The sequence below is a fragment of the Fistularia commersonii genome, chromosome 2, assembly GCF_037954325.1.
Source record: "Fistularia commersonii isolate RoL2024-O1a breed Wild chromosome 2, RoL_Fcom_v1.0, whole genome shotgun sequence".
Classification (NCBI taxonomy): domain Eukaryota; kingdom Metazoa; phylum Chordata; class Actinopteri; order Syngnathiformes; family Fistulariidae; genus Fistularia; species Fistularia commersonii.
The window spans coordinates 23,237,887-23,255,112 of record NC_141285.1 but is presented as its reverse complement, the minus strand read 5'-3'; the positions used below and the strand labels follow the sequence as shown (position 1 = coordinate 23,255,112).

At 42.1% G+C, this 17,226-nt stretch overlaps 1 protein-coding gene across 1 annotated transcript; it reads right to left on the bottom strand.

Moving 5' to 3' along the window:
- Positions 1-11,028: 11,028 nt before the first annotated feature.
- c1d (C1D nuclear receptor corepressor) lies at positions 11,029-13,303 on the bottom strand. The gene is made up of 5 exons (XM_086173839.1): positions 13,227-13,303; positions 12,852-12,993; positions 12,688-12,754; positions 12,045-12,100; positions 11,029-11,958 (listed from the first exon to the last, which is right to left on the bottom strand). The coding sequence occupies exons 2-5, from the start codon at positions 12,987-12,989 to the stop codon at positions 11,764-11,766; spliced, it is 456 nt and encodes a 151-aa protein (XP_086029965.1). The 5' UTR covers positions 12,990-12,993; positions 13,227-13,303; the 3' UTR covers positions 11,029-11,763.
- Positions 13,304-17,226: the final 3,923 nt, after the last annotated feature.

Below are 17,226 nucleotides of genomic sequence, written 5' to 3'. Positions count from 1 at the left end.
GGCTTGCACACATGGTTATAATGAAATATAAAGTATATGCTAATGCTAGGCTACATCTTAGCGTAACCAAAGAGTATATTGTTCAACCTGTGTTAAGCAGAATATCTAATTATATAAGATTCCATCGCATTTGATACAGACTATACCATGATGTGTGAATCAACTGCCAAGTCTCTTCAATGTATCTTTTTCATTTTTAAACTAAATGAGAAAATACATTTACTCTGCTTTTCACATCATATTTAAAGATGTTTTTATTTTCCGTATTTTACGGACTACGGAGCCGCATCGGCATACATTCAGGTATATGTACACATATATTCATAAATAAATATATTTTTAATTTTTCATATTTTAGTGGTTTTAAACTTTCAATTAAATTCATATATAAAGTTGTTTTCTTATAAATAAATAAATATGAATTTAATAACAATAATAATAATAATAACTGTTATTACTACAACTATTAATAATAATAATAATAATATTTAATGATAAATACAAATATTTTTGATATTTCATATTTTAGTGTAACTTTAAATTCAATACATACATAAAGTTGTCTTTTTCGGTGTTGGAAGTTAGCAGCTTCAGAATTTCACTGTAATTTCATCGGTCCGATGTGACGAGGCTAAATGTTTTGGCAGCGTGAAGCTCATTTGCCCAAAAAAAAATCCATAAATAAGCCGCATTGTTGTTGTAACTGCAGTGTTGAAAAAGTAGCAGCTTGTAGTCCCGAAATGACGATATTTTCTTTTTTATACTTTTAATTTTTTTGTTTTGTTTTGTTTGTTTTTTTAATTTTCCCAATGATCCCGATTATATACAAATGTCAGGATTGTGCTTTTGGTGATTTTTGTGGTCTTTCAAAGCGCAGTGTTTTCCTGCCGCCGCCTGCTCGGCCTCCTCCTCGCCATCCTCGCCGCTCTGCACGTGCAGAGCCCTCCTTGCTCGCCTCTCGGGGGCGAGGTGATAGTGACAGTCGGGACGGCAGCTGTCTTTGCACAGCGCATTCCTGAACCCTCGCCGAACGGCGCTATCGTGCAAAGCCAGTACTATGCAGTAATCCCAAAGTGCACATGCAGTACTGCGCAGTAATCCCAAACATCTGTGCGTGGGTCAAGTATATCAAAATTTCCACTAAATTCGAATGAGTTTGTTTTTTCCCTTTCTTTTTAGAAATCTGAAATTCCATTTCTTCTTCATAATAAGTCATTCATTCATCCATCCATCATCTATTAAACTGCTTATCCTGCACTCAGGGTCATGGGGGCGGGGCCGGAGTCTAGCTCAGCTCTCATTGGTCGAGAGGCGCGGTCACTCTGGACCAATCACAAGGCCACATACAGAGACCTCCATCCATTCACCCTCTCATTCATAGAGTAAACATAGTAAACTAGTCGCTGCTTTTGCACATTTTTACTATTAATATGTTGTTTACATTCTTTATTTTTACTTATTGTTTATTTTCATTTATTTTTTTAATGTTTTTATGATATTTATTTATCTTAGCACACATTATTTTGATATTTATTTATCTTAGCGCACATTATTAACTACCTCTACTGCACTATCCACTCTTGTTCCCCGCTGTGGGAGGATTAGAGGGATATTCTATTCTATTCACCCTCTCATTCACATCTCTAGAGAACTCGGGGTCTCCACTGAACCTCCTGCATGTGTTTGGACTGTAAGAGGAACCCGGAGAACCCTGAGGAACCCCACGCAGACACATGGAGAACATGGAGACTAACTGCTCTACCGCCCCAGAATCCTGTCCTGAAAATCCCCTTTTCTTTGAAACCTCCTGACTTTATCAAGATTCTGTTGCAACCCCCCCCCCCCCCACACACACACACACACACACACACACACAGAAAACAGCCCATTGATGTCCACCCATGCGTGCTGGGTGTCGACGAGCCCGCAGAGCCTGCAGCCGAACCATCCAAGTTTTACTTCTGTTATTTTTCCCCCTACAAGTTTAGTCGGGGGGGTTTCATGAGCGCCGTAACAGCGTAAAAACATCCCTGACAGGCTGACATGAGCAGCCATTTACATTTACCGCAGGTTGGAGTCCTGTTCTCTGTGGTTCTTCTGTTAGTTTCACTACTCGGAGTTGTAAACGTCCTCTATCCCGGGGGTTCCACAAAGAAAATCTGTCTTGTAGAAAAAAATCGTTTTTTTTTATTTGACCTTCCGCATCTTATTTTGAAAAACGACTGTTTCCGCCTTCGCCGTACAGCCGCTATTAACTCTGCCGCGCCATTTCACATATCAGCTACCACAAGCTAGCCCTTGGAAAAAAATGAGCCAGAAACAAAAGTCGCCGGAGAGCTTTTTCGGGAGGAAAAGAGCAAACGATGAGACTCAAAAGCGTCGCAGACTGCCGGCAAAAAGAAAGCTGCATTTAATAGAAAATATCAAGATTCCTACCCAAGTTACGGGTCGATTGCAACAGATGATACTCAAGCGCCAGCTAATGAAGCTATGAAACCCTCAAAACTTTATAATTTATTTTTTTATTATAGTGCCAAATTATTGTAATTGCCTAATATAAAGTGTAAACGTTGTGTTCAGATTAAATACTGTGAACTATTAAAAGTTTTATCACGCCTCTAACGGGTTCACAGAAAGATTTTCATGCATAAAACTGGTACGAAAAAAGGTTGAGAACGGCTGCTCCGTCCTTTTTGTTTCCAGCCGTGAGTCTGGAGGTGGGACTCTATATTTGACCGGCTGATGCCGAGACTGTCAACTCTTATTTATGTTCAGTTTATGTTATTTATGGTCGTTATTCACTGGAGCTTCTTTCAAAAATTCATACATTCATTCATCTATTCCGGGAATTGAACCAAGGAGCTTTTTCTGGGGATCTAACCGCCGATCCACTGCGACACTTTAGATTTATTTTATCGAATGAAAATGAAAAACATCGTTTTACCTGGTAATCTACGTTATTTTTCAGTTTCAAAGCTTTTTCACTCTCTTTTTGGATTACGTTTGAAGAGAGGACTCTTATGGAGACTCCTCTGTTTGGGCTCTGAACATCTTTGATTGCATGGAATGCCGTTTCATCAGTTAAAATACACAGAAAAAGTCCCTAAACGCACAATTGCTGCAAGAAAAGCGAAAGTTTGCTGCCGGAAGCCACGGGGCCCCGGAGGCATCCTCTGTGTTGGAGCGCCCCCTAGCGGCGACAGATGGGAACTGCAGGCGCCAGGGCCCTTTTTTTTATTAGTTTTTCTAAAAGTAAAACTTTCTTCGGGGAAAAACACAAAAACAAATCCGTTCACAGGGATATTTCACATTTGTGACACATTGTTTTTCATTTTATAATTTATTATCCATGTCCTGACGACCCTCTGCTGCTTTTCATTTGTATTTATCCTTTGTTTCGAGCGTCAATCTGGTTTCATTTTAAATTCTATTGTTGATTTTAAACTGCAGTTCTTATTCTTTACCCTCACGTGTTCGTCTCATCTTAGACATTATATCTCGCAGCTTTTAGTGTTAGTTTGTCTGTTCTGAATCCAGTCGTGCAAACATTATTTTCTATTTAATATTTAAATATTTTCAACAATTGTTCATCTCATTCCCTTTAATCCTCCGCTTTGTTTGGACATTTATCTATTTCCTTTTATTATTTTCATGTTTCTCCAGTCCCTGCTACAATTGTAAATTTTAACTTTTCAAAGTTATTAAAGTTTGACAGCTTTAAGCATAAAAGGATAAATACATGAAATAATTAAATAAATAAAAGACTAAACAAATAAATAAAAAGGACACATACTTGGATAGATTAAAATTATTAATTCAATAAAAAAATTAATTGAATAAATAGATAAATATGTGTAAAATTAAGACGAGATCAATAAGATTACATAAATAAAAGAATAGATAAAAAGATACATGAAAAAAATTGCCCTGTCAGGAAAGTAAAGGCCTGCTTTGGAAATATTTCCGCCAAGAAAAATGTAATAGCGGAGGAACTTGTCAGTCGTCGTAAAGGAAAACGAAGGTCGACCGCCGTTGACCTGCATGAAGCGGTTTTACGAGATCATCGTCTCCACTTATAATATTTTCAGTGTTTATCTAAGGGCCAATAACACACCATCCAAGCCGACGACGTCGTAAAACCCAGCGCTGTTTGCAAATTGACTTTACATTATTCATTCACAAATGCAATCACACTATTATTATCAGATAAATGATTTTATTATCTGAATAAATTACCAGCCTCGGTGTGACTGTGCGTTTTAACCGTGAGGGTTTTTTTTTTTTTTTTTGGTTCGTTTTTTTTGTGTGTGTGTGTGATAAATGAATCTCAGTGGGATTTCACATCACCGCCTGTCCGCCGGCGGCGCTGCGCCGGCTGCACGCCGAGTCGGGCGACGGCACCGGTGAAGAGTAAATATGTGGCAGCGGTGCGTGGGATCCCTCCTCCTCCTCCAGCGGCTCCCCGACTCTCTCAGGCTACATCATTCACATCATCGTAAAAACGGAGGCCCTTCATCACTTTACAGTACCCAGTGCTGCCATTAGCCCCGGGCTCTCTCATCATGGCCTACAGCCTACACACACACACACACACACACACACACACGAGCAGTAAAACCTGGCCCGGAGTGTAAGAAGAAAGAGGGATGAGAGGGGTTATTGATGTGCTATAAACCTTCTTATTTTATCCGAGGGAAGGATGCGAAGGAGCTGCGGCTGAAGGTTTCCGGTATCGCCGGTTGAACCAAGATGCACGTGTGGATCCTTCTAGAAATGTTGTACGTGGAGGAACGCAACCTGAGATACCGTCTCACAGGTTGTCATGGTCGCGTTGTCGCCAGGGAAACGACTCACGAAGCCTCTCCCCCGCGTCTGCAAGCTGCGTAAACACGCTTTACATCCAGAACATACACACACCATACGCTTCCGAAACACCATACGCTTTTTTTTTTTTTTTTTTTTTTTTTTGGAAAGCGTGGAAGAATCCGACCCCACCTGAACATCCCTATAAAAAAAAAAAAAAAAAAAAAAAAAAAAGGGAATGAGCTACTGTTTGGAGAGGAAAGTGAGATCCGGGCAGCTGCTCCCAGCTGTCGGGAGGAAGAGGAAGAAATCCTTCGTTTTTGCGTGTTAGGACTTTCACGATATCAACGTCGGACGCTGTGGATCGACATCTGGACAGCGTCACGGACTCTCCTCGCCAGCCACGGGAGGCTAATATGTGGCAGCCACGTAAAAGGACGCTGCAAAACACACACACACACACACACACACTCTGAGCCATCCTCTGGTCATCTGGAGAGGAACCGTGGTCTTCAGACATTCCTCTGGAGATTTATGTCCGAGCAGCTGCGGTCTCAGCGGCCTCGCCTCGGACCCGAAGACAACGAGGGGGATCCAATCCATTACACACCTCCAGTCCAACCCTGTGTGTGTGTGTGTGTGTGCTCACAGCTGCCCCCCCGAATTTGTGTGTGTGTGTGAAAACGTTTTTCGGGGGCGGCCCTTTGATGGGTTAATGGTTATCCTTTTTTTTTTTTTTTTTAAACCCCCTTCATCGGAAGCCAGCGGGTTTAAAAAGGCGAAGAGCACTCGATTTCACATCCAGGCCACGTGGAGCTTCACACACACACACACACACACACACACACATGCACACACACACACAGCATGGAGGAGGAGGGGGCGTCTGGTGGGTGAATCACACCGCGACGACGTTCTTCCGTTTAGCATAAATAAAGGGGACGCTAGCTAGCATGCCGGTGCGAATGAGCTCTCCCACGTGGCTAACGCGGCTAGCGACAACCTGACCGTCAGTCAAGTCCCGTTTTTCAAGAACAACCAGGATCTGCGATAAATGCATCCCATAATTCCGCGTGGAGGAAGGTGCCTCCATTCGTATATCCATCCATGAGAGAGAATTCGACCTTTGACCTGCAATAAGGCCGGTCGTAAAAACTGACCTTCCTGCTTCACCTTTGACCTTTGACACGGACTCCTCACCTCTACGCCGGCTTTCTCCCCCGGTCCCTGTCAGGCGGGGGCGAAGGAGAAGAAGAAGGAGAAGGTAACGTACGGGCTGGAAACTCAATGAGGTGTGATGATGATGTGATGCGCGGGGAGTTGGAGGCCCCGGACGCCGCGTGCTTCCAGCGTGGCGTCACTGCTCTGCGAGCCCGAGCCCCTCCGAGACCCTCGGGCGGGGTAATGGAGGCTGGAGGGGGTGGATTTAAAGTCCTGCATTCTTTCAACTGATGTTCTCCAGGTATTTCTTTGTCTTCTTCTTCTTCTTCTTCTTCTTCAGATTTAGCAACCCTGTGATCGCCCGGCGCTCAGCGCTTCTGCCGGTACCTTCGGTTGTGTCGTGCAGGACGTTGCCGTAAAAAGAGTTTATCGCTTCCTTGAAAGGCGACGGAGATGATGAGATGTTTGATGTTGTACGTGATGTGAGGTAGACGGAGAAGTTCTGAGGAGTGAGCATTTCCAATGGGCTTCAAGGAAGTAGCCTCCTCCAGAGGATTGTACCTTAAGGTAAAATCTCAAAAACAAACCAGTGAAGAAGAAGAAGAAGAAGAAGAAGAAGAAGAAGAAGAAGAAGACAACATGGAGGTGGACGCTGCCACAGCGTTTGTGGAATAACAACCATGGATCTTCTCCTGCACTGTGAAGAACCCTGTTAGCCGTTAGCTAACTCCACACTTATGCTGGCCAAAATGTAAACGTTCCTCTGAGGCGTAGCAGGCCAGGAGAGCTTGGACGTCTTGGAGACTCAATTTCTGTCTTCTTCAGTCTGTTTTGTCCCAAGAAAATATCTAAATTGTGACTTGGATGGGAAAATGGCGTTCTGCATGAAGTACCTAATAATGAGCATGGCTTAGGAGTTCCACCAAGCATCTGCATCAGGGGTGTCAAACTCAGCATCGTGGTTGCCCTCCGAGGACCACATGTAACGGTATCAGTATAAATATAACTAAATGTAATGTAAAATAAAGGTAACAACTCCTTAATGTTAAATAATTCTGAATTTATTACTTCAAATCCAAAATGTTACAAATGCGTTCCCATCTTGAAACAGCCTGATCGGCAACCGAATCGGTAACATGATCGGCATGAATTGTGGGAAATGTAGTTTATGGTCAATGCGTGCGTTTGAACTTTTTATTTTAAGATGATCAGACCTTTTAAGACGTTCTCGCGGGCCACATAAAATGACACGCTGGGCCACATTTGGAAGCATAAAAAGAAGCTCAGATGGTTCTGGGAGCTGAAGGTCAGCGGTTCCTCCGCTGTCTGAATGTAGCAAGATGCTAACTACTTCCTGTAAAGGTTCTAGGAACTACAAAAAGTCCCTCCACTGAGAAAGCAGCTGTTTTCCCCATGCGATCTTCTGAATGAACACATGAACGCAGTCGTCTCGAGGCCGGGGTCACGCCGGGGTCAGCGGGGTTTGAGTGACAGCTGTTTGATGATGCTAGCCGGCTAACGCTAACCCGCCCCTGGGTAAATCCCGATCTTTCGGAAACATAACCGCGTTGCTTTTCCTTCCCACGAGAACCATTTTTCGTCACCTAATTTGAAGGCGTTCCCCACCGTTTCCACGGAGATTACGAACCGAGAACCAGAGACGGCAGGATCTCACGGCTCCCGCTGCTGCAGATGAATGAAAAGGAACAGTGGGAAGAAAAAGAGAGGGGGGGGGGGGGGGGGGGAGAAAAAGCGAGGCCCGGTTTCTGTTGGACATCCGGGTGGTCCCGAATCCGGCCTCACCTGCTGGCCGTGGAGAAAGCCGCTCGCCCCGGCGCAGGAGGCCGCCGCCAAATAACAGCAAAACATTGTTATCGTGATTCATCAGCGGCCCCGTCAGCCGGCCCGGCCCGATAGGAAGTGGCACAAATTGCTGCATGGAATTCCCGGCGTGTCAGACGGAATAAGGCTGAAACGTCCGTCCTCTCGCTCCTCCTCCGCTTCCTCGGCCGCTCCGTCAAAACCGGCTTTTCCTCCAGAAGGGACTTTTTTTTTCCCCCCCCTGCAGCTTTTGAGGCCAGAGAAACGGCGCCGGCGATGCGCTCCCACTTTGTCCTTCATTAATAAAAATCTGCTTCCTGGTTGTAAAACACACTCACGGCAGCCCGACAGATGTATTTTTATTGGCGGTGGAGTGTATTCCGGCTTGGATTCATGTAGTTTTGGCTCCCAGTATTCCCTGAAGACGGGGAGGGTTGGATAAAAAAGGCTTCAGCATTCAGGAGAATTTGAGGTTTCCTTCTAGAATAAACAACAAAACAAAAAACATCCACTTCCAGTGTATCCCCTCTTGAAGCTTAAAAGTTTTTAGATTGAAGTGACCCACTGTTTACGTTGAACCTTACATTTAATATCCAGCGTCACTTTCGTCTGCGCAATATTTATATTTTATTTCATCAGAATCTCTTTAATGCACACAGGAATTTGACTGGTATGACACAATATTTTTGTCGCTCTTTCTGCATACATTTGTAAAAGGATGACGGCACATGATGGTATTTTTGGTTTGCTGCCGGTGGATAATGACATAAAATTTCGGCTTTATTTTTTCATAAATAGAAGAAGGCTTCAAATAGATATTGTGTATTTTGCTTAAAGGTCACCTTCAACCCAATGTCTTTTTTTGGAGTTCAAAATGTCAGGTTGCATGCAGCAATTTAATTTTGTTTTCTCCGCAGTTGTTTATTAATTTAAAAAATGGCACACATATTTTGTTTATACATAGCATAAAGGCGGAAAAAGAAGTTATATGCCGTGTTAATTCATTTACATCTTTACTGTGGAGAAACGAGTCCAAATGGCTCTTTGCCGACCGGTGGAATAGGTTATAAGAAAAAGAAATGTCAACTGGGCAATAACAAAGAAAAAAAAAAGGAATACGCACTGACTGAGTTTAGGAAATGTATGCAATTTAAGTTGTATATATAAATGCATATTTTGTTCTCATTCTTGAAATGTCTTTTTGAAGATTTTTTTTCTTTTTTGCCTTGATCACCTCTTTATTCAATGTACGGCTTGCTTTGTTGTATTTTCTGAAAAACTTTCAGGCGATTATTTTAAGAAGGTGTGTGGTGATAACAAAGAATCTTATTTTAGCGAACCGCAGAACCGATAAGAAATAAAAATTTATTCCCAAAAGTAACCATTCCAGAAGTCTCCGGTTGTCAAAAAAATCAGAAAACGTTGGCCAATGACAGTGACATGCAGTCACGGGAGGCAAGAGAGGCCTTGCCAAAAAAATGTAAAATGAAAAAAAGAATTAAATGGCTCTATTTATCAGTGATTTCCACTCTGAAGGTATTTTTCATTTAACTCCCCAGTTATAGATTGTTTTTTTTATTCAAACTAGCTGAAATTTCACATTCACTGTTCAAATACTGAGAAGTGAGGCTGCGGACTGTTGAGCCTCAACGTAGATTGCGCAATCATAGCTAACTGTTGACATGCTCTGCACTAAGACCGTATTGCCGTCTCTCTGTACGTCGCTATTAAAATGTTTAAACACTTCTGCTGTATGAACTACATTTCCAATGGGCAGTTTTTTTTCAACAACTACTAGTTTCATCTGCTAAGCAATCATAAAACAGCTGCGGAGAGCCTCCAAGTGAGGCACGCAGTTCTCCTGCCTCATAGTAGGGGGCGCTTGTGATTCCAGGGATTCTTCTTGCGCAGAATACAGTGACAGCGAGCTAGAGTTGGTGGATAATGGTTATAGGCTACTCTGTAGGGTTCATGTTTGTAAATCTGGTGAAGTCAGAGCGTCACCAGCCATGAACCTCACCGCACGTTGCTGGCTAACGGAGTTTGACGCAACAACAGACGGCGGGGTGGGAGGATGGAGGGATGATGGAGAGGAGTGGAGGACGCATTCCTGAGAATCGAACTCACTGCCCCGCCGCTTCCTGGCCTTGATTAGAGGGAGGCGGCGACTCCGCCTGGCCAGATTAGCATCGCGGGCCTCCGGAGGGGGAATCAGGAAGAGGAAGCAGCACCGGGGAACCGGGAGGTCTCATTAAGTCTGACGTAAGTACGTCTGTACGTACAGTGTGTGTGTGAGAGAGAGTAAGTGACGGGGACAGACGGTGTTGTGTAATCAAAAGGTCACGCTTGTGCGCGACCTTTTCCGAGGGCCCGTTCAAATTGCTACCATGAGCGACCGTTCTGCTGCATCTGTGGTTGGAAACTTGAAATGGATTATGAAGTCATGCCACGTTCATGCAGAAGATACCGGTTTAATCTTTTAGTTTGGGATTCACACACACACACATTGAATGACCCTCTAAATTGGTTGCAAGTGGCTTCTGCACCTTGAGTGGGTTCTCTGTGGGGTTAATCTTTATTTAAAATAATTTTCCAATAGTTTTTGAGCAAATTTACATGTTTGGCAGCCAATGTTTTGATGTCAATTTCTTCTGTATTTTTTTTCTTTGTGTAGATAATTCAATTCCAACTTTGACCTAAAATAAGCTTTGTATTTATTCCCTTCTTGTCTTTGTTATGCTTCTGCCTTGCTTTTAACCTGTCAAGACAGGGTTTTTTAATATTTTCTCTTATTACTCATCTGAAGGCCAAAACTGCTCTGGCAGTGTAAAATATTCTGCGATCATGACGCCAACCATACCTTCCCAGGTATTAGTATTGGTACAATAATTTAAGTAAATAATTTAGAGTGAACTGTGGATTATTTAAAGTCCCTGCGTGTAGTTCACTTCTCTGCCACTAGGGGTCGCTGTGGGCCTCTGAACCCCTGCAAATAATTCAATTTTGATGTTTGGTAAGTTCTCAAGAAGACCTTCTTAAAGTACCAAAGTACTCAATACTGTTTCTGCTCTAAATGACTTTGCAAATCTTTGTGTAAATCCGCAATGGTCATTTTCTTATTGTACCTCTTTTTTCATTATCGTGTTAGTCGTCTCTCCTGTTTGTGCCTAGTATTCGATACAACCTGCATTTTGGAATAAGACATTTATACTTCAACTCAGTAGCTGATAATGAAAACGTGGCTTTTGGTTGAGGGTCATGAGGCGATATATTGTTTCATCAGGAGAAAAAAAAAATTATGTTGCAAACAGTATAAAAACAGAGTCACCAGAAAACATCTTTAAGGTTGTCTAAAAGTCTTACGATTCATGGAATCACTTTGAATTAAAATCTGAAATAAAACTTTGTTGAATGTTAAAAGACCTTTCAACGACCCTGAACTGAACGTCTCTGCTCAGAAATCTTAATCCAATCTAAGTACAAAAAATACAACCGCGACAAATAAAGGTTACAGAATTATTCACTCCTGCCATAATTATTACACATCATCCCTTCGCCGACAAATTCCTTATATAAACTGTCTTCCTGCACATTTATCATGTTACGGAATGACTGCCGGGGCAAAGGATGGAAAAATCAAGCTTCTTTTTCCAACTTAAAAGGTATAATCGGAGCAGCAACCACCACGGGAGGACATTTTGGAAAATATGCAGGAACCCCTGCAACTAATAACACTTTCGCAAAGTCAGTTTGATGAAAGTAAAGTGTTTGGCTATTCTGGTTTGCTTGGAGGAAAAAGGTTGTTGTCAGTCTTGCATTTGGAAGACGGCTCTTCGCCGACACCGGCAGCACTTGTAGCGACCCCCCCAAGGGCAGGGGTTACAAGACACCTATCTCACAAATCCTAATTCTCATTATTCTTGCCCCGGACACTGGGGCAAACCACAGCAGGACCGGATCACCAGCTCCTCTGTGACTTTATCTCTGCTTTTTACGCTTCAGCGGCGGGGTGTCTGAGGGCTTCTTGGGTGTCTCTTTCTTCCTCGGGTCTTTCTCCTCCGAGTCGTAAAGGGCGTTCCTGACGAAGCGAGCCGCCGCTCCCTTGTCCAGGCGAGCCGCTTTCTTTTTGTCCGTGATCATTTTCACTCTGTTCATGTTCGTCCTTATTCGCTCCTGGACGACACAAGGACCGTGGAAGAGCGATAAACACCAAGTCAGAAATGAGAATGCCAGATAAACATCGGAGGATACAGACTTACCAACTCTTGTTTGATTCCATGCTCTCTGGGATTTACTCCTTGTGTCACCAAGTACACTGTTAATGGAGAACATTGCACCACACTGGTGAAAAAGCTTTTGAAAGGCTTTGAAAGACCACAGAAATGAAAAAAAAGGTGCCTCTGGCTCTTTGGTTAAATGCCAAATGAGATCCACTTTGTAATTTATACGAGACAATAGTCAGCTAAAAGGCAGGTCTGTGTAAATGCAGCAGATCATGGACAGCCAACAAATAAACTAAAAATTCAAGGTGACACAAGGGCGGAGTACAGTAGGGGGGGAGTCCGAAATAAAAGTCTCTAATTTAAACATACTTCCAATAGCCAAGACCCACTGCAGATGATTAAATGCAAACCCTGGTTCACCGTTTACAGACACTAAATTAAATGTACTGCAAGCTCAAATATCCTGCCAGGGATATAACTCCTCTGGGGGCTTGTGGAGCCAAGAATGCAATATGACATCCAATAAAGATATTGGACTGTCCAAGAACGCTCTGAACTCAGCATCGTTCAGAGCAGACACACCCATAAACCTGAAGCTGCTTCAAAACACACACACACACACACACACACACACACACACACACACACTAAAATATTATTGGGTAATTAAATAACTTACTCCAGAATAATGAGTTGAGGGTGTAGGCAGACATCAGGTCCAGTTTGGCTTGGTCCAACGGATCCAGCTGTCAATATATTTGATTTAATTACAGTTTTATGCATATGTGTGTGTGTGTGTGTGTGTGTGTGTGTTCATGACTATGCGAAATAGCTTTAGCTTACCTTCTGCAGCAGTTCAGTCCTGGGTAGCGACACCAATGTGTCCAGCATGGCTTTCACATCGCCCACCGAGGATTCGAAACCGGTGATCTGCTCCTCGATCTCAAGAGGACAGTCTTCGGTTCCGCCCTCTGCCGACATTTTCCTGTGAGATAAAGTGAAAAGTGAAACATATTAATCTATTTATCGTAATGTATTGAAGGAGCATCGCCGTCCTAGAGATCCGCTGCAATTACGGCAGCGTTAGCTTACTAGCTAATACGCTACAAACAGGCACATTATTGAATGATAAAAAACACTCCTAACTTAACACGTATTTGCTTCAAAGAGCATCATCGCTTTGATTAAAAGACAATATATGAAAATGACGATATTGACCTGTTAGTCTCCAACCTTTAGATCACACTCCACGATGTCGCTAACCGGAAGTGACGCACTTCTTCCTGGATTCCCCCAGCTCAGATGTGCACTCGCGCCTCCTGTTGGACTGGATCGGAATAGCAGGCAAGTCGAAGATAGCAATGGAAATAAGTGGATTTCCTAAATTGAACGCATTTAGAGCTTAAAATTAAGCTCATAAACAGAAGCTTATTTTTTATATACAAATATCACTCCCGCTGTGTGAGTTATAAGAGTCTTAAAAGACTCCCATTCAGCGTTGTTCCGGTAATGTTAAACGGACTGTGCTACTTTTGTAGCTTGATAGCAAAACAAACATGCTAATCAAATTAGCTGCAAAGGAAAATACATTTATGTTTTAGCAACAAAATCTGAACAAAAACCTTTAGTTACATATTACCAGGCAATTGCCAATAAATCCCTTCAATGTCACAATAAAGAAAACTTATAATGGGCAAATAACAAGAGAAATCCATACGAAGCTAGACAAAACTACATTTGAGCAATTAACAAAAAAAGCTGGAAAATATACATCCCTCCAATTCTATCTAGGAGGGAGAATTTAGAAATGTATTGAAATTATTATTTTTTTAAAGGTTTCCTTAATTAAGATACTCATGAAAAACATCTGTTGGTATTAAACAGGTCATGTTTCACGTCCTCTCCTTTTTATCAAGTATTTAAAATGAGACATTCACAATACAGAACCGACATTAATAAGAATCTCTATTTTCCTTTTTATTTTTTGTATTTTACTCTGAATATCAAATGCATTGATATTAAATTTAAGAATCTCTTGTTCTTTTTTTACTTTCAAATTATTTCATTTGCAGGTTTTTTTTTTCATGCCAAATATTTTGCTGTATTTTTTATTATATATAAGTTAGTCATTATTATTATTATTATCATAATTATTATCATTATTGTTGTTGATGGTAGTGGTTTTGTCAGCTGTGTGGTGCACGCATAACACTATTTTCATCTTTTAATTGAAAAAAAGCTCTTATATTGTACTAGAATATTTGTGACACGCACAGTGTGCAATACTTTTAGTATTACAGAAATAAATATATAGGAGATTCTATTTAAATAACTTATCGTTCTCTCATCTTTCACAACCGTTGCATTTAAAAGCACCGGCTCTCCGGCTGGAGGAAGCTACTATGTGTTCAGCAGATGGCAGTAATTCCCAGGGCTGATAAGCCAACCAGGTACCGAGGTTCTCGTTGGCTTTACTCACACAGTAATCTGATTACCCTGTGTATTCATGTGACGTCCATGTAATAATCCTAACAGGCACAGGTGCAGTTTTAACTCCCTCGATATATGATGAATTCACCCCATACAACTAAAATTCGTCAAGAAAATCCCAAATATTTCCCCCCAATAAGTTTAAAACTGTGTTATAAATGACTCACAAACGAGTGAGAATATATTGAGCGACTCTTGCTACGTTTACAAAGAAAAACAGCAATCGGTAATTCCATTCTTAATTGAAAATTACATGGAAATCAACAAAGTGTTGCTTGAAAAAATCATAACCGTTTTGCAAAGAATCATAGGATATCTTTCGTGGAAAAAATACCCTAGCTGTGACCTTCACCAGTGGGAACCAGCAGCTGGATCACGGCTGTCCAGTATCTCTGAGGGCCTCTCAGAGCCTCTTATCGATAGTAATTAGGTGAGACTGAATACAGAAACATTCTGCTATTAGAGCAAAATACATTTTGTCAAAGTAATCCTTTAGATTTGTTGCATTGATATCATATCAGAATGGCCATTTGCAGCGCGTATCCTGCTAACTTGGATAATATCAGCAGCTCATAGCCCATCATCTGAAGGCCTTGCCGAATCGTGGTGTCTCAAAGATCAAATAAGTTGACCTGCGAAGCGACGGCGCCATCGGAGACGCCTGGAGAGCGGTCCAAGTGGCCATCGACGGGAAGCCGTCAAGTACTTCTCCTCTACTCCACAAGTCGCAGTGAAAAAAGATATTACCTTCAGCAGAAGTGTCACGCTCAGCCGAAGGTCACTCATAGAAAATATTAACAATTGATTCCCATTGAAAGTTGCAAAAAGCATGTGATATTGAGAGTGTGGCATTTTTCCAGTTTGGTTTTATCCCATTGATATCATTGCTCTCAGATCGTTTCTACCTCCGTGTTTAACCTTGCGCTCAAAGTAACTATCTCTTCAGCTGAAGGAAATGCTCTGCAGAGCTGAGAACTTCTTATACTCTCAGATCTCTGCATCCAGCAGGCTGAAGGCGCACTTAGATTTCCAGGCATGTCTTTTAAACCTCACACAAAATTTTCTCTCAATTTATCAAGGAACAGATAATAAGTTTAGATGGAGTATTTGGTTATCAATAAATCTCAGTCACGTTTAGATGCTTTCACTGGAATACACGACCCCCTGCAGATGTTTTAACATACGCGTCACGCGGGTTCTGTTATAGTAGTTGGAAAAGGAAATGAAGTTGAAATCAAAATGATCATATTGTCATATAGAGACACACAAATAGAGACATGCAACCTTTCATTTACACATCTGGACAATCCAGGGTCTCCAGTCAAAAATCAACAAGTCAAAAATAGCATCATAGAATTGTTGCGGTGGTCTGTGTTCTGAGTGTTGGTCTGATGCTGACGTCACAAATTTCAACCACCTTAATGTCACTATCTTAACAGCATCAGTATCAGCCAACTGATAAAATACTTTACTTGTGAAGAATTGATTCAGAAGGTTTCAGATGAGCACGCTATCGTTTGCAAAAGGCCGATAGCAGTAGCCCTGGTTTACTCGGGAGAGTTAGAGTCAGAGCGACAGGTGTGGTTGTGTTTCTGCTGGGATCTGCTGTCCAGTAGAACACGGTCATTTATTTGAGCTTCTCATCAATGTGTTCCTCAGCTGGACTCTGCTGCCCTTTGCATAAGATCCCTCCGTCGATACTCACCGTGTCGTTGTTTCTTTTTCCCTTTTAAACAAAGGATGTGAGAGTGAACTGCAGCTATAGGAGCCAGGGGGAGGTCACACTCAATGGACTGTCCACAGAAACCCACAGGGGACCTGGATGTAAAGGTCAGTGTGAAAGATGAAACCCCTCCACCACACACACACACACACACACACACACACACACACACACACACACACACACACACACACACACATACACATACACTGCCAGAATCACTGCCATCGACCCAGCTCATGCCTTATTTAACAGATTGAGCCCAATTGGTTGTGATTAGATGCTGGTTTCGCGTCCATGGTAAGGGCGTGTGTGTATGTGAGTGTGTGTTCAGAACACACACACACTCTGTGCGGACAGTTCTGCGTCCTCCCTCTGCCTGCACCAGTTCTCCGCTCTCCTCCCAAACACCAAAAAACATGCAGCAGGTTGATCAAACACTGAACTGCGTGCATCAATACATTTATGCACATCTTCAGAAAAGTTCACACACATCTTGGAAGTATTAAACTAACGCATTCATTCCAGGGAGGATGAAGAAAACCAGAGCATGTCTGAGGCATCTGAATTGCAGACAGTGTATCCCAGAGTGTTTTGTTCCTACGTCTGCACTGGGGAGATGTGGAAGAGTTTGCATGGGTTGTTTTTTATGCACGATGTCCTCAGAAGTGAAGTGCACTATAAACTACAATGTCACTTTTGACCCAAAAGAAAATCCGATGTCTTGTTTAGAAAGAACATCTCCAGGATGAATGAGCAATTCAGACATTGAAACCCTCTGACGTCTTTCACTGGAGTATAAATGGAAACAAATAAGACCCCTGAAACCCTAAATATATAAAACCAGTTGGTACATTTTCATTTAAAAAGTATATATTTTGTCTCTGTGCTTGTGATGCTTTACTAACCATTTCCTGCAGATTCATTTCTTGCTAGCCTTCACGTTGTTTCTTAATGGCTTGAAAAGCCCACGCCGCTCACAATGTTGCGCAATAATGCCCTTTT

Excerpts from the sequence above, each read along its gene's own strand:
- c1d (XM_086173839.1), bottom strand. The coding sequence starts at position 12,989 with ATGTCGGCAGAGGGCGGAACCGAAGACTGTCCTCTTGAGATCGAGGAG. Across the intron at positions 12,755-12,851 it reads GGACTGAACTGCTGCAGAAG|CTGGATCCGTTGGACCAAGC; the intron begins GTAAGCTAAAGC and ends ATATATTGACAG. Across the intron at positions 12,101-12,687 it reads CCTCAACTCATTATTCTGGA|TGTACTTGGTGACACAAGGA; the intron begins GTAAGTTATTTA and ends CTCCATTAACAG.